General features: G+C 33.2%; 1 protein-coding gene and 1 long non-coding RNA gene across 5 annotated transcripts; one reads left to right on the top strand and one right to left on the bottom strand.

Annotated features, from left to right (window-relative positions):
• Positions 1 to 3,953: 3,953 nt before the first annotated feature.
• Positions 3,954 to 5,532, bottom strand: LOC121243154 (gamma-glutamyl peptidase 5-like). The gene is made up of 3 exons (XM_041141222.1): positions 4,969 to 5,532; positions 4,362 to 4,700; positions 3,954 to 4,130 (listed from the first exon to the last, which is right to left on the bottom strand). The coding sequence occupies exons 1-3, from the start codon at positions 5,281 to 5,283 to the stop codon at positions 4,035 to 4,037; spliced, it is 750 nt and encodes a 249-aa protein (XP_040997156.1). The 5' UTR covers positions 5,284 to 5,532; the 3' UTR covers positions 3,954 to 4,034.
• A 7,419-nt stretch (positions 5,533 to 12,951) lies between these two features.
• Positions 12,952 to 16,350, top strand: LOC121243661. 4 transcript variants are annotated; one of them, XR_005936216.1, is made up of 5 exons: positions 12,955 to 13,116; positions 13,359 to 13,437; positions 13,555 to 13,638; positions 13,745 to 15,399; positions 15,575 to 16,350. It is a non-coding gene; the product is annotated as an uncharacterized LOC121243661 (long non-coding RNA). The 4 variants fall into 4 exon arrangements; XR_005936214.1 differs by lacking the exon at positions 13,359 to 13,437 and having other exon boundaries at positions 12,952 to 13,116; XR_005936215.1 differs by lacking the exon at positions 12,955 to 13,116 and having other exon boundaries at positions 13,126 to 13,437; positions 14,881 to 15,399.
• The last annotated feature ends 1,392 nt before the right edge of the window (positions 16,351 to 17,742 follow it).

Below are 17,742 nucleotides of genomic sequence, written 5' to 3'. Positions count from 1 at the left end.
AGTTTGTTACTTTAAGAAAGGAAAATGCCATGTCCTACCAAATGTACTGTAAAACAACATTGGCATACTATAATGAAAATGAGATGACTATAATGTATAGCATTGACTCTTTTCTCAAAGGAAAGAGTTAATGCTATATGTTAAACTCACATCTTACTTTCATAATATTATGCGTTAATATTTATCAACATTCTTATCAATTGTTAATTTTTGAAATGGCAATTTGAAGGTTATATATATATATATATATATAGAGAGAGAGAGAGAGAGAGAATAATGTTGTTATTTCATCTTATTTTGTCTAATCATTTTGACCGTTTGTGTATTTAATTTTTTTTTTAATTTTTTTCTTTTACTTATTAAGGAAGTGACTATTTATGTATTTTTTTTAAATATTTAAATACGTTAAAAAAATATAAAGAAAAAAGTAAAATTTGAAATTTGTACTAGCGGGCACTTTTTGTGGTCAATACTGGGTAGCACACTAGCACTACCATATATATATATGCAGGCTCTACTTAAAAATGAAAGTATAAGGTTGATAAAACCATGCAATAGCATCTATATATCCAATTTGCATAACAAAGGGACACAAACTGGGAGCAGAATATGAAACTATAAGCATAGACATGAAGAACATAGAAAAGGTATTTACGCATATAGCCTCCTTCCACTGCAACTTTCCTAAATTCCAATGTTCCTTCTGTATCCATAGGAACCAATACTCCAATTGCAATGTGTTATGATCCACACATTACTCAGCAACTAAGATTTTCGAATTCATATAATAAAAATATACTCATTATAAATTACCCCTAACTTCAGAATCTTAAGCTAAAAACTTACCCATTTAATTTTTTAATGTTCTTATAATAGCTCTAGGAACATACATAGGGTAAAAGATTGTATATGTGTGTGTGTGTGTGTGTGTGTGTGTGTATATATATATATATATATATATGCATGAATAAAATACCACAAAATGATTAAATTATCATTTTTTTTATATGTTTAGGTTTTTGAAAAATAAATTCGTTATTTGGGTTTATATTTCCGGAACAAATGATCTTCCAAGTAACGAGACTATTGATAGTTTAAGGAATAAGAAATTTTTGAACCAAAAAATGTAAGAATATTGTGGATGGAATAGAATCTATGGATTGATTTGGAATATGAGACACAAGCATCATGGGTGTATAGACTTAGAGAGCATTTGATCTTATAATGGTGTATAATTTGGCAAGCTAAAATTAGCATCATTCGAAACTCTCTTTTTCTCTACACTGGTTAAACTTACACGTGCAAAGACACATGCTTGATTCATAACGTCCAAATTAATAATTTCAAATTAAAAATAAAATTTTTAACCCAAATTTACAAATTAATAATATTAGCTTACTATATTGGAGATCTACCGTACCTCTTTGCTGAGAAATATTTATTTTTATTTTTTTAGGCATCTTTGCTGGCTGGCTATTGTGATATGCACAAACCTTTTTGAAATCCATAAAGCTTTGTGCCAAAGCAATTCACCTTCGTCCCCAATTGCCAATTGGCTGAGTAAGAGTTTCCCCACAAGGCTAATTCAACTTAAACACAGAGAAATAGGTTTTATGTAGGGGTGTCAATATGTGACACGACCTGTTAACTTAATATGAATATAACACGATAATAATGAGTTTGAATTTAATCTTAACGGGTTCAGGTCAAAATGGATTGACTCATTAAACATGACTGCTTAAAGGGTTGATATCGGGTCAACCTATAACCTGTTATAACTCGTTAAGAAATTTAAAGTTACAATTATATCCTTATAGCTAAAAGTAAAATTGTTGGGATTTTAATTTCGATATTTTTATTGTTTGGATTGTAATTTTGGACTTGTAATTAGTTTTATATTTTTTTATAGATATTGTGATTTTAACATTTATATAAACTTATGCTAAACTTGTCAAACGGGTTGAAATGGTTCGGATTGTGTCGTGTTAACATATTTCGTATTATTCACTAACGGATCAAAACAGGTCATGTCGTGTCGTGTCAACCCGTTATATTAATGAGTCGTGTTAGGATTTGAGATTTTGACACGATATGCTTAACAGGTAGTGTTTGGATTGACCCATATAATCTAATATACGTGCCTTGACACAACACAAACATAACCCATTAACACAATTTGACACCTCTAGTTTTATGTGGTTGTATCAAGAGTTCCCATATTACTCGAATCTTGATTGGTCATGAATGCACTACATAATTTATTACAAGCCTTGGTAAACAAAATAGGTTTATACAAAGCATAGGACATGATTAATGCTAACCACATATATGTTTGGGAGATGTTTATTGAGTACAGGTGATGTGGTACTTTTATTCTATCACAACAAATTATATGGCTAAAATCGCTTGCGCGTATAAGTACTAATTTTATTTGTCAAAGTGATTTATGATAGAATTAGAGTACCACGTGTCTATATTTCGAGATTACTTAATATTTACATTTTTGTTGAGTGAATTGAGAAAAATATGAGAGGAAAAAGGAAAGAGGAAGTGAAAATGAGGGGAAAATAGAGAAACGCTAGGCCAGTGAGAAAGGAGGTGAAACCAGAGTTTTAAATACTGTGTCGGGGTAGTGACCGGTAGGGCTGTATAAGAACCGGCCGAACTGACCTTTGCTGACACGGACCGGCTGCTGGAGTCCAGAACCGACCAAAACTGATGAAGAATCGTTCGGCCGGAGGTAGAAAATAGCTAGAACCGACGTCAGCCAGTTCGGTTCCGGTTTGAACCAAGTTCAAACCGCTGAACCGGTCGATATAATATATATATTTATTCATTTCTGATATAAAACGATGCCGTTTCACTTAAGTGATTTAAATAGCGTCGTTTTATACCCACCGTTTTGCAAGAATATATATGAAACGATGTTGTTTGCTTTAATACATCAAATGATGCCGTTTTGGGTTACAGCTTCAGCCTTAAACCCCCGAGCCCCCTTCCCCTCACTTCCTCTACACTATTCTCTCTCTCTCTCTCTCTCTCTCTCTCTCTCTCTCTCTCTCTGATTCTCTCATCTCCCTCTCAGCTTTCTCTCTATCCGATGCCATCGATCCATTTAAGATTTGTTGGTGGGGTTCTTCTTCCGTTGCCGTCCCTTTCTCCCTCCATCCATTTGCGTCGTTTCAAGCTTTCTCATCTCCGATTCATTTGAGGATTGTTGATGGGGTTATTTTAATTTTTCTAGTATTTTGTTATGAGTCTTGTGATATTTGTTGTGAGATTTATTGATGGGTTCTTTTAATTTTTCTAGTTTTTTGTTGATGATATTTGAGTTTTCTGGATTGGTATTTTGTAACGAGTTTTCTGGCAAGACTTGTAACAGATAAACCAACAGGAACATCGATAGGGTGATCATGGTAATCGGTTTTAACCCCCTTCGTCAACGGTTTCGGTCAATATCTCTCTCTGAAAAACACGTCAGTGTGGTTTCAGTTCAAAACCAAAACCACACCAATATGGTCTGTTTTCACCCCTAGTGACGGGTACAGGGAAGGTATGTATTTCGTACTGGGTCAAATACTGGTTGTACTAGTGCGTTTTGGTCAATACCAGATGGTTTTCAGTGTACCGTCCGAAATTAGTGAATTTTTGTGATTAATATAAAAATTGTGAATTTTTCGTAATTTTCATTCCAATTCTCACATTTAAAACCATTTTCTTAACTTTCTTAACTTTTTTTAATCCCCCTTTTTTGAGAATTGAAAATCAAATCCATACTCTCGTTTTTATGATGAAGATGAATGATTATTTTTTAAATGGTTGGATTGAGAAATTAGAAGTATTATTGAGTTTTATAAATATATTTTAACTTTTTAAGACTTGCATTGATGTTATTTTAAAATATAATTTATACATATATAATTAATTTATTATATATAGACTATCTAAAAATAATACAGATATCAAAATATTTCATTCCATTGTCTTAACCGAAATGGACACCAACGTAGGATTTAAAACTTTGGGTGAAACTATCATCCCTTGAGAAAGTTCTTGCAAATCCTTTCCAAACACCTCCTATCCGGTTCAGCTGTCTGCAATCCAAGCCTTGCTTTGTCGGCGAAACCTCTCTGCAATTAATGATCAAATTCAAATTTTGGCAAACAAAAATATTCTGAAAAGTAGAGACTGGATGCATGGGCAAGGTGCCCTTTTTTTCCCCAAAATAATATTAATAATAACAGTAAACAATATTTGAATAGGGGAGTTTTTTTGTAGAATATGGATGAGTTTTCCATTTTTCTTCGATAACAATATTCAAGATGTAGGCACTGTATAGATTAATTTATATATATACCTACCTCAAAAGCATCCATATCGACAAGGCGATCGATGAGATTTTGAAGGATGTCCTTGGTGTACTCAGGATGGCCTTGCATGCCTAAAACATGGTCTCCAATGGTGAACATCTCCACACCTGTTTTGTCTGAGAATGCAATCACTTCAGCTCCTAAAGGGACCTCAAAAACCTCATCCTGGTGGCACTCTATAATGGAAAGGCAAGTTGGGATTTCACCCAATTCATCATCATGGAAGCAGCATGCAGGGGCCAAATCCTTCACTATGCTAACCTTCCTCAGCCCCACATCCCACCCTGTATAGGCTCTACCCACCTTTCCACCCAGCGCTCTGCACAATACCTGCAACAGTACTAAAGCCACAGTTTTTCAATACAACTGGCTGTGAACTCGTGTGAAACACGACAAGTGACGAGGTTGTTCAATATATAGAACAAAGTTCTTATCTTGCAAACTATCTCATGGTCATTTAAAGTTGTGCATGCACATCCTACATGAGATTTATATGACTAATTACTGTACGTGCATGGTCCAAATCACTACAGTTGAGAAATTAATTAGCAGATAAAATGAAATCATGTATAAGTGATCATGCACAAAACATAATTACCTGGTGACCAAAGCAAATCCCAAGGACCTTTTTCTCCATGGCATTCAAAGTTTGCAAGAGCAAGCAGAGCTTGAGAATCCAGTAATCATTTGCATACGCATCACTAGGGCTGCCACTAACCACAAAACCATCGTAGTTTTGGAGCTCATTCATGTCAGGAAACTCCCCCTCTACAACCCTGTACAAGTCCCACCTCTCTCCTTCCCCAAAAGCTGCAATAAACACATTGAAGTATCCACCATATACTTTCTTCACGTACTCAGAATCCTTTACTGCCAAAAGAAGAGCATATCTTTTCTCTCCTCCATCGTTCATCTTCTACAACCTGTGCTTGTGAGTGAGAGAAAGAGAGAGAGGGAAGACTTGGAAGGAGAATTCGGATTTTGGGGTTTGTGGGAGTTTGTAGAGGGAGAGGCTCCTTTTATAGAAGTTCATCGACGTACGGGCCCATTTAAGTGAATATTATGGAGACAGGTGAGCATTTATTCCAGGTGATGGGAATTTGAGTTCTTACTGCTTACTGTTAGAAATATTAGATCAGAATACGTAGGTAGCGGAAGCCATATTATCTTATTGGTAAATCGTAGATCTAGCGTGGGAGATGTTCATACGTTTTTGGGTAAGTCTGTTTATCGCATTTGATTTTGCAGACGCCGTGTCTTAATCATGGAACACGACGGTTTTGCTTTTGTATGAATGAATGTATGCATTTGGATTTACCTCAAAATCTAAAAAGTCCAAAGAAGATCAACAGGGAACGAAGATAAAGCTGTTGCCAAAATGGTGGAAAGTTTGATATTGGCCATGACAGTATTTAGTACTACTGTAAATGATAATTATTTGGTATGAACATGAGTTGTTTTGGTATCTTTGTAAAGTTTGCATGTAAGAACCTCGTGGCAATTATTCTTAATAAATTAATAATAAACATAACAGCAGATGTTATTATCATGTAGAACTTTGGTACCATCTTTTAATTATAAAGTTTGTTTGGAAGACCCTCATGCATGACAATGATTGATAAATAAAAAACATTAGAAAGCAGATGTTGAACAGTATGTTAGACTAAAAACAATTCTAGAATGCGAAATTACACTTTAGAAACAAGAATCGATAGGTTTTAATGCCAAGAAATAAATACCTCCGGCCATTGATACTATTCACTGTTTTGCTGCATTTCTCTCTATGTTTGGCACTTCCAAACTCTTCTCCACTCTATTTAGATGGTGTAATACCGAAGGGAATTGAGTGAGTGAGTCTGGAGACCAAACACTGTATTTATAGCCGAAGCCTCCATCAAACTTCGGTGTTTACGTGTCCCACGTGATCCTATTTTCATGGGATCAATTATCAACGTGATGGAAGAGTGTTGGACCACTTCAAAGACTCTTAAGTGATAGACTCGTTCTCATGGACGTCTTTGTGAGAAACGGTCAACACAGTACTGTTGAGAATCATTGCTAGACATTTGAAAGGAGACAGCAATAGAGATTGAGAATCATTGCTAGACATTTGAAAGGAGACTGCAATAGAGAAAGTTACATTTTTCAAGGTTGAGAAGATATCTAGATCAGAGATGTTCTACAAAAATTAGATTACTTGTGATGTTCTTTCTACTTATAATTTGGTGTAGAGTTTTGTATAAATTAAATTATGTCATTTGAAAATTATATTGTTGAAAACTACATTCTCTATACTTCTACCTACAAATATAATTTTTCTTAAGTATGTTATTGTGAAATCACCGTATGATAATCATGTTTCATATATATAACTGAAAAGGACTTGAAAACATCACTTTTTTATTGTATTATATTAACAATTGTTTTTATTCTTGTTTTCAATGAAAAAGTTTATACTCACCCTTATCATGCATGCAAGTTTGAGTATTAAAAATGAGAAATGTTTTAGTCATAAATTATATAAAATAAAATTCATAACATGTCTTGATTTGACGTGTGCGATATGTTAAATTATAAAATTATTTTTATTATAAAATAAATTTAATAAATCACAGGAATCTATCTCAATCTATAAATTTATTTTTATAGAATTCATTTATTTCTATATAGCATATAGGTAGGCAGACAGTACCGGGGCGTTTTGGTTAGTTTGGTGAGGCTGAATAGAATTGATGAAGGGAATATCGTATCCTCATTAGTCATATCATCACGTGTGCTAATTACTCATAAAACAAAAATTAGCCATAGAAAAGCGAATCTCAAGTATATTAAAATATATATACCGAAAATTCCTGAAAAAAAATAATACGATATAGGAAAACTCTACTACTGCTATAATTCATATATATATATATATATATATATATATATATTATTCTTGATGATCTAATTACGTGATGACAGCCATTTATTGCGTCGACAAAGCCAATCCCGTACGTGATTTATGATCATATGTGTAAAAAGAGAAAACCTTCTGACCGGTCGGGTGACATTCCTTACTTTACACCGACTAATAAAATCTTAACATATATGAGACTTAAGCATTTTATAGTGTGGTCTACTTTATTAAATCATTTCTCTTCCATCTCCGAGCACCTCTCTCCCCCGGTACGAACCCATCTCTCTTTTCTTTTGACAATATTTTCCAAAACTCTTCCACTGAACTTCAAAACAATAGCAATGCCCCCTTTCACTTTTCTCAATCTAATCGTTTCTTGATTTGGATTTGGTAAATTAGAAAAGATTCATGTTTATTGCTAAACGACTTATATTAGTCTATAGTTTTTTTATTAATCAAATGCAACTAGTTACATTTTTAACAGAGAAATATCATGCATGTAAGTGGCTTAACCGGTAAAAGAAAAAAGGAATACTCTAGATTGAATCAAGAATAGAAAAATATCAGATTAAATACAAAATTTCTCTCTATACAGAGCACTCAAAATCTCTCTCGCTCAACCCATTAGAAAAACAAGAAACAAAAAAAATATAATACAACAAAACATAAATGTCTCTCTTTGGGCTGTGTTTCGATTTACTGAGAGAACTCATGAGTCCCAAAAAAGTATCAAGCCTCATCTACTTATATCTTTTTCTAGTGGAAGAACCACTTTGATTGAAACTTTGGACAATGCATCATCAAATGCCTCTGTGAAGATAGGAGTATTGAGGGCTTGAGAGAGAGAGAGAATTTTAGAGAGAGAGAGAGCGACGGGGAAGGGAGAGAGGGGGGAAGAAATGATAGAAAATAAAAACATTTAATCAGCTGCATGCGGGTGTATTGTCTATTTTATTGCAACCCATATGTGGCAGCCGCTTGTTTGCGATTGTAAAAGTAAGTATTACACCCGACTGGCTGGTAGCGTCTCCCGTGTAAATATCATGCATAGCTGACATGCATTATTCTAGAAACAAAATTTCTATCCTATTTACCAATTTTTATTTAGTGAAATGCTTTAATCACAAAGATATTCTATATAATATGTTAAATTATAAAATTATTTTTATTATAAAATAGATCTAACGTATCATATATATGAAGTCATGCATGTTAGTTTGCGAGTTTATTTTGTGAGATCTTTTTATAACGCTAGCATTTCTCTATTATTTATTATTATTGTAATCTTCATCTCCTTTTAAATATACCACCAAATAATTGAGAATATATGTATTATTTTTAGTTATCAGTCTAAAAGGATAATGCAACGTTAATCGTTAACAGAATAATCAATATGACAGTACTCTCGCAATATCCGGCAAATGAAATATTGTGACAACATCATGAGATCAGTACCATGGAGAATCCATTATTGCCAGGCCATGCACTTTCATGGCAATCAGGGCATTCCTTATGGTGCCTTTAATTAAGGGATTTACTCCTCTATATAAATATATATATATTATATACACACACACATACATCTAATATTTGGTGCATCAAATTAACAAAAAATATTAAAGATGGATGCACCGATCAAAGGCTTAATTAGTTCTTTTTACATGAAAATTAGGGGTGGGCAGCTGGGCCGTTCCCCACTACCCCGCCCGGCATGGAAGACTCCTAGCAGGAGTAGGGGCATGCTGATCTCAATGGGGCCTCACTTTGCTCCGCTTCGCTCCCCTCTCATATTTAATATAAAAATTATTTAGATAAATATATTGTATATAAATATATATAATTTATCAAAAATTTAAAGTTAAATTTAAATTAATAAAATATCTTATTTTCTAAATTAACAAGAGAGGTTAAGACAATATAATAATCATATTTCAACAATACGACTGTTTAGAATGTGGGGCACTGCATGGTCCCGGACGTCATTAATGATTCTGCAACATGGGGCATGAATCAATGACGTCTGCATGTCTTGGCAAATCCAAGAACAAATTTCGAGCCATTTGATTTCCACCGCCTATTGGAAATCAAATGTCTATATACTTCCTTTGATGCTTTGTCTGGTAGAATATGCACATTCAGCTATCGTGATCAGTTCGAAGACAACGTTTGTGATTAATTCTACAGTTGTTGGGTCTGATTGAGGATTCTTCATTCGGAAATGTTTAAAGGATTAGGTTCTTGTTCCAACCTAGCTAGCTAGCTTGTTCATTAAACTTGGATTCCAATATATAGTGGTAACAGTATAATGGAGAACATATTAAGTTGAAACTGATAAAAGAGAATCTGCATTTTTTTTTTTTCAAATCATAAATGGAGTCATTAGATTTTAGAGCGCAAAAGAAAGGAGTCGAGGGCGAGACAGATAAGAGGAAGAATGTAGAAGTTTTTCACATCAGTTATTATAGAAAAATATTTATATTTTGAATTACTTTATAATTATTTTGAATGTTATAGTGAATTGTGTATTTACACATTAACATGTAAAAAAAAAAAACTTGAAAATTATATTAATATTACACCATTTATGCATGTGGCTATTCTTAAGATTGAATATTAGGTGGTTGCACAAAGACATGGTCGAAAGACAATACACAATAACATTAAAAAAAAGTAAAGTGAAAGGACAAAAAGATCTTTGACATACATCGTGGTCTCATCATTACAAAATCATCTTTTGCCCCGAACCTTATATAATTTACACATAATATTTTTCATAATATTTTACACAATTATATTTTAAACGAAAGATATTTTGATAAAATATCTTATAAAAGTAACATTATTTTACAAAAATACTCTCATTTTATAATATTATTATGTAATATATTATATAATGTATTGTGTATATATCATTACTCATATAACAGCCTTTTGATTTCATTATACACAGTTTTTTTAATAAAATGAAATGTGAAACTAAAAATATTAATAGAATAATAGTTAAATAAAGTATAGAAAATCTTAAAGAATGATATTATAGGATTTTTTTTTTCAAAAAACTAATAAGATAGCCCCTAAGACATTGATTCAAGTACTATATTTGAGAGAAGAGAATGAGACATTGTTTTGTGTGGAACACATCTCAAAGGTTTGGGTAGCAAGAAGTATTAAGAAGAGTTGTGAATAATAGTAAAAAAGTAATAAAAAAAATAGATAAAAAATAATAATACAGTAATGAATAGTAGACCATCCAAAGAAGACAGATTATAGAGAAAGAAAAATTTAATTGTAAGTGATTTTACGCACTAATACGTGCATACATTTAATATGATTGGTCAGAAAGTAGATTTTATTGAAAATAGTGCTAATTTTAATTTAGAATATGAAGGTAACAATATTAACACACAGATTGATACGCAAACTTATTTATACATAATAAAACTCTATAGAAAAACCAACCATTTTATAGTCTTGTAAATAAGAGATTTCTTGAGAATTGAACATCACTCTTTGACAGTTGACTGTTTCTTGTGCTCCAGATCCATATGGATAAATATGCAAGCCCAAAACAGGCCCAACACAAGGCTACCCTTTATCTTTGTTGTTGGAAGTGTTTGACATTGGAGACACAAGTGCAGTAAGGTTAGCTTGTGAAAGGCTTGCAAGATCTTTTGAGGCTGTCACCAACTTACCCCTTTTTTTTTTTTTTTTTTTTGGATGGTGCCTCCAGCTGCAGTACCTTTTCCCTTTTTTTTTTAATTATCAATATTTTATTTTCTCTTTTTGGGTTTTAAAGAAAAACTTATTTCTAAGGTCTTAACATAATATAATAATAATAATAATAATAATAATAATAATGCAGCTATGATACTGCTAGCGCATGCTAAGTGTATTTAATTTTTTTAAAATATTTTTTAATATTTAGGAAAATATATATATATAATTTCAATAATAATTACTTTTTAATTATTAAATTAAAATTTAAAAAAAAAAAAAAAATAATCAGGTGATAAATTTGAAGGCTCTTGTTAAGGTTGTCCAAACACAGGTTTCTTGAAGACAGTGATGATCTGTTGGCACACTCTGGTTCAGGACTCTTTAAAATGCACCACTGTTTGGAGGTACGTACTCTTATGTAGTTTTGGCACATAGATAAAAGTCAGAGACATAAATGTTTTGTTTTGTATTTTTTGTTTTTGGGTCGGAGCCACTAATATTTGTTTGTTCAATCAAAGTCACTGAAACCAAACTGGAGAGACATAAATGTGGGTGGATGAAGTGTCAATCTCACCTGCACTCTCATTATTAAAGGCTTACTCCTCTTACACTCTCTTTTATGATTAAAAAAATTTAATTATAAACGATTTTATATATTAATATTCGTACTCTTTTAATATAATTAGTTAGAAAATGTATTTTATTAAAAATTAATACTAATTTAAATTTAAAATATAAAAATAATAATATTAATATACAGATTGATACGCAAACTTACTTGTACATAACAAAACTCTTTATAATTTTATTATCATATTGTCTTTAAAAGCTTCTTTGATGCTCGACCCTTAGGGTACTTCCAATTTTTTCATCTTATTTCTTAAAATATATTATTGAAATTTACTTTTTTTTTTATTTTACATATTAATTTTTACAATATATTATATATCAATTTATCTATTTTTTCTTCATATAGTTTAAATCTTTAAATCTTTTGATATTTATAATATCTCTCAATATACAATGTCACATAATTATGTTCTATTTAAATTAATCTAAATTTATAAATTAAATCAAAATATAAATTAATTCAAAAAATAAAAAAAAGGAGATTATATAATAAAAAGAAAATATTAATTCAGTTTCAAATTTTATCTTTGACGCCGAGTAAAAAAGAAAGTGAGAATGAGAGAGAGGATTTGAAATGAAAATAAATGACTTTTTAAGAAATGAAAAAAATTAAACAATAAGAGAGAGAAACTAATTTAAAATATTTATAATTGAATAACTCATTCCACATCTAATATGTTACTATAGCAAAATGTAAAATAAAATATGAAATACAACGTCCATGAGAGGGAACTTTTAAAAGAATTTCTTTATATTTTAAAGAAAAATGTATTATAGAGCATTCATTGAGAGTGCTCTTATGAGCAAAACGTAGTTGTTTATCTTGAGGTAGAACCATGTTGTTTTGATTACGTGTTTTTAACCAAAAAATATATATATATATATATATATCGGATTCTATTCCGAATTTTCAAAATTTCGACTCCAATACAATCAGAGTCTTGTCAAAATTCGACCAAAGTCAAAATTTTAAAGTTTTTGCCCACCTCTAATTTTCAGAACGAGATTTTGGATTGCTTTGAAGATATAAAATAGATAATAATATTAAAGCCGATAACGAAAGTGTTCATGTTATTATTATAATTTTTTTAAATTTTTACATAAAATATAATTAATAATTTAAATTTTTTAAATTATAAAATAATAATAAAAATATTTTAATATTATTTTATTTAATTTTTAAATCAACTCATAGTAACTATCTAAACCGCCCCATAAAAGAATGTAAAATGAGACTGACTGGAAAGATAAGAAAGCCCTTTTACTTTTGTTTTATATTAAAAGGAGGTTTCTTTTTTTTGGGGGGTTGAGTAAAATTGCATTATCACATATATTTATATATTATTTACAATAATATAATTCAATTTCCTTTGACAAATCTCTCTCTCTCTCTCTCTCGCTCTCTCTGGTACTTGATCATGTTCACTCATGAAACATCAGAATATCTGGGCTGTTCAAATACAAGGCTTCTTGCTTTTTCTTCTGGGAAACACCGTTAAGGTACGGGTAATTCTCTCTTTTACTTTTCTATCTAGGAAAAATTAAGCAGCTCACCACTCTCTAAAGTCATACCTCTAGGAAGACACGAGTTCGTTCTACACAGTTGTTTCTGTGGGATGAATGCTGTACATTTGTCTTTGAGACTGTCACAGTTTCAGTGACGCCCAGAAAAGCAGTACTTGCATATTTTTTGAAGATCTGGGTTGAAAACGATTTGATATCTTTGCATCCTTTTTCTTCAGAATTCGGTCATAAGCGCCGAGACATTTCCTATTTAGTTTTCTTTAGGCTTTCTTTCCCTTCTCCAGAGCTTCTCTTTTGGTAAAACTTGTGTAGCTTTCAAAGCCTCACTTTGCATTCTTGCTTGAGAGATCTCAGTATCTTCATTCTCCAGACGCTTTACATTCTTTACATTGTATCTGTCATTTTATTTTGCAGAAAGAGCTAGAATAAGGACCGTCTGATAAGAGATTCGTGATTCATCCTCATCTTGGATTAAGAGCTGCCCAACTTTCATCTCAGGTACCTTGCTCTCTATTTCATTTTCTCTTTGTTTTTTTCTTTCTTTCTTTTGAACAACACGGAAAAACCCATTATCTTTCTGTAATATATCTGACTTTTTCCTCAGATATTCTGTCTCTTGCTGTTCTCTGTTATCATATAGTCCCAACTCCCAGGCCTGGATTTTGAGCTAAAAAAACAATCATGCATCCCTAAGCTGCATTGCCAACCCTGCACCTTAACACCCTCTACCGCACACGTGGCAAATCATTCATATTGATCCTTCCTAGAACCCCAAATTCTTATGTTGTTGTACGGCAATGGAAGTGTGACAAAACAATGGAAATTCTCACATTGACAACAATGCCCTAGTCTTTTCACCTCCAACGAAGGCTTAACGTCCTCATATCTTTGAAGGAAGGAAAGGGCATTGCAGCCAGCTCAAACTTTTTCTCTTTTTGCTAGCGGTCTAGCGTCACTTTATTGGTAACAATTTCTTCTTTTTGGGCAATGGAAATACTCAACAGTTGTGCTCTTAAAGAAGGGTGACCCCACACTTCTTCACCCATTCAAGTAAACTGCAGAGACCCATAGAAGGAAATTCACATCACATGTTCTGAATCTGAGCCAGAGCAAGACACCTTTCTTTCTATCCTTTTTCTTTCTTTATGGAGTGAGTTGTAGCAACACACTTTCTGTTAACATGAATACGTGAAATCCGGGGAACTTTTGCCCATCTAGAACCGATGGACAAAATTACAAAATTACCCCTCTAGTTCGAGGGGAACCCCATCTGTCAATGGTGACCCTACAAATTGACAGGAAGTGTAGTGTGGAGGTGATATTTGACCTAAGTATCAAAAAACTCAAAACCCATTTTCTTGAATAAAGAGGCTGTTTTGCTTTGTTTAGTTTAGTTTAGATCTCTTGGGTCTGCTCTATAACTCTGCCTAGCATTGCTTGGTCCTCACACTCCTAGAATCCACAAACGAATGTTAGGCTCGAGAGACTCACTGTTGTGTAGGGTTGGGAGAGGTGGCGGTCTCGATGAATTTAACCTCGGCCCTTGTGCCTGTTTAGTCAGGTTGAGAGTCAGGCTGGCCTCAGAATTTTAAAACTGCTATTAAAGTAAAGGCTTTTCTTTTGTTTTGATATATTATAATGTTGAAAACTAAAAATCAATGTGAACATGTGGAAATAGAAAAAGATGTCACTGTAATCATACCACCATTGTTCTTTTTCATTCATAATTATATAATGCAGGATCTACTTGGCTCCCAACTTCAGAGTAACAATAATAATAAAAGGGTACTTAGATCCTAACTTGGAAGGAAATTTTTGAGTTGATGAAGGGTAGGGAAGGAAACCAGAAACAGACAGTGATTGGTTGCGCAAATCTAGCTAATTTGGGGTTCTGGGGTAAGCAAGGTAAGAGGAAGAGAGAGGGGGCTGGAGGGGCTCTGAGAGTTTGGGGGTTAAGGCAAGCAAAGCAATAATGCCCAGTTCAAACCGTACCATGCACACCCATTTCCCTCATGTCTTGCCCACATTTAATTGGCCTCATTATGTTTAGACAGTCAGTCACACAGTTGCAGCAGCGTGGGACAGACAGAAGACACGCACACAAGGCAAAGCCCTCAATGTTCTCAGCTTCTCATTACAACGCAGCATACTCTATTTAACATGTACATTTATTTTGCTTTTCTTATGATTTTCTTATGATAGGACAAGAGAGAACCCCATCATCAAAGGGATCGCTTCTCAAAGGAAGGAGGAAAAATCGTACGACACAAATCCCATGTTTCACTCTTCTTTTGAATTCGTTCATGTTTGGTTTTTCCTGACAATTACGCACCGCTTCACAATATTCTTTTTTTCTCGAGTTCTTTTGAAGGTTTTACAGAAAAAAAAAAAACCTCCTTTTATCTCATTTTTTCTGTGCATCTTGTAATGCTAGGCTTGTGGAGGGAGTGGTAACAGGAGCGTTGAAAGTATGGAGAGGCCTCATGTGGCTATCACTATTCGGGAGAGTGAATCTCGGTTTATCTTTGTCACCAGAACGTTTGTGAAGCAAATGGGTTTCCCTGGCGTATGCATGGGTTGCTTTGGTTATAAAAGGAACCCCATTTCCCAAGTCCAATCTTTGCAACTAGCTCTGCTCTTCCTCCTCTTCTGCTTCTTTGCCTTTTGACGATGGTGTTGGTGGTGGTGATATTGGCGGGACGGCTCAATCTCTTAATTTTATGACATAGTTCTTCTTCTCCTCTTGCTCTTCTTCATTATGATGTTGTTCATACTGAAAGTTTATGCAAAAGTTCTTCCTTCTAATGACACTAACTTGCTGTTTTGGTTTTGCATTTGTGACTGCTTCTTGAAGAGAACCCCATTCCTTCAGATATCAAAGAAAGAAATGAAGCCAGATAAATTTTATGCAGTAAATAGCTAGGGGGGCCAGTTAAAACTGTTTTAAGGAGTTGGTGAGTAAAGCTTTGTTTGGAGTCCCTGAATCTGTAGAGCCATGAATGTTCAAACACTGTTTTATTATCAATTTTCAGATTTTCTGTCAGTCTTTGCTTCTGGACTGGACGTCTATTCCTAATGTGTTTTCCTTTTCTCCTTGGAAGACGTGGGGCTACATAGCATTCAAATGAACTTGGAGATTTCATTTCATTTATGTATACTAACTTGGAAAGAAAGAAAATATATTCATGGGAATGCATCCTTTGGATTTTCCTTTTCTATGTATTATATATTCTGTTCACTTCCATTAACTTTTGGTTTCGATTTTACTGCTTTGGGTGTTGAAGTGACTGAAAAAACCACGAGGGTTTAACTGCAGGTCTAGGGCCCCTAGAGTTTGTGCTATAAACACAGAGAGCATAAGTTATAGCAGAGAAAAAAGACTTGAGCAAGAAAAAAAACAGAAGGAAAGACAAGGAGAGTGCAGGTTTTAAGTGATGGAAGGGAAAGGCCCTCATAGTCCTATGGAAGTGTCCTATCAATTTTTTGCACTGCAATTTTGGGTTCTCTTCCTGCCTTTTTGGTTTTTGTGTGCATGTGAAAACATGGCTTTGTTTATTAGCTTTATACAGGCCATTTTCGAAGTTTTGATATCTTTGGTGGGACCTGGAAATAATGGCAATTTCGAGGAAGGAGGTTGATTTTAAAAGTTTTGGCATATTTATAATGGAAAAAATAATTTTATGATTGGTTGCATATTTTTTTTAATATAAAATAATTATTTTAATCAATTATTTCAATAGAATGCCTAAAAAGTACGTAATAGTAACTGAATTTAGAATATAGTTTATATAGTTTGTTTTTTTCTCTTGTTTTATTTACCCTCTTAATATATATATATATATATATATATATATATATATATTCACATTTTGTACCCAAATGTATCGCTTCTTTGCGCTCTTGAAGATATGAACCCAGCTACTTGGAAAAATACGAAGCCAGACTTACCAAAACAAGGAGATAAAACAAACTAGTGTGTTTATTATAGTGGTCGCATATGGCGATTGGCCGCGGTTTTTCTCGACGGCCACTTGCCTTGAACTTCCGATTTGGTCTTCTCATTATAAGGTACAGATCAAACTGTATGAGTATCTAGTTCTGAATTCTCCTCCACATCTTCAGAATGCATTGAAGGTTTTCTTGCCCCCCCCCCCCCGGCGGCTGTCTTACTAGTCAAACTTTCTGCATAATACTCAGAATATTTCTCCTATTTTTCCATCTTTTTTTAGCTCCATTTCAAAAAAATAACACCACCATTGCTTGTCCATGGATAGCCAGTTCTGATACTAATTGTTATGTACAATGAAATAAGAGAATAAGGGAAAATCAATCAAACATCCCATCCTAGTTGCAGAATATTCTTCATGTTCATAGCCTCATAGGCTTACTAGAGAAGCCATAATCCAACCTAACGGGATGATACTTCTCTTCTTATTCAATCATCCTAAAAGCCATATTCTAATAGAGATGGAGTTGACACAACAATCTACTTCTAACAATCTACTTCTTATTCATCTAAGGCTTCGTTTGGAACATGAATTACTCTCAACTCATCTCAACTCATCATTATAACTTTTTTAAATCCTAACACAAAATATAATA

This window comes from Juglans microcarpa x Juglans regia, chromosome 8D, assembly GCF_004785595.1.
Source record: "Juglans microcarpa x Juglans regia isolate MS1-56 chromosome 8D, Jm3101_v1.0, whole genome shotgun sequence".
Taxonomy (NCBI): domain Eukaryota; kingdom Viridiplantae; phylum Streptophyta; class Magnoliopsida; order Fagales; family Juglandaceae; genus Juglans; species Juglans microcarpa x Juglans regia.
The sequence above is the reverse complement of the archived record's forward strand: the minus strand, read 5'-3'. Positions and strand labels throughout refer to the sequence as shown.

What these genes read in the sequence shown, in the direction of transcription:
- LOC121243154 (XM_041141222.1), bottom strand. Translation starts at nt 5,283, where the DNA reads ATGAACGATGGAGGAGAGAAAAGATATGCTCTTCTTTTGGCAGTAAAG. An exon ending in GGATTTGCTTTGGTCACCAG is followed by an intron (nt 4,701 to 4,968) that starts GTAATTATGTTT and finishes GTACTGTTGCAG; the next exon opens with GTATTGTGCAGAGCGCTGGG. An exon ending in TCGATATGGATGCTTTTGAG is followed by an intron (nt 4,131 to 4,361) that starts GTAGGTATATAT and finishes CATTAATTGCAG; the next exon opens with AGAGGTTTCGCCGACAAAGC.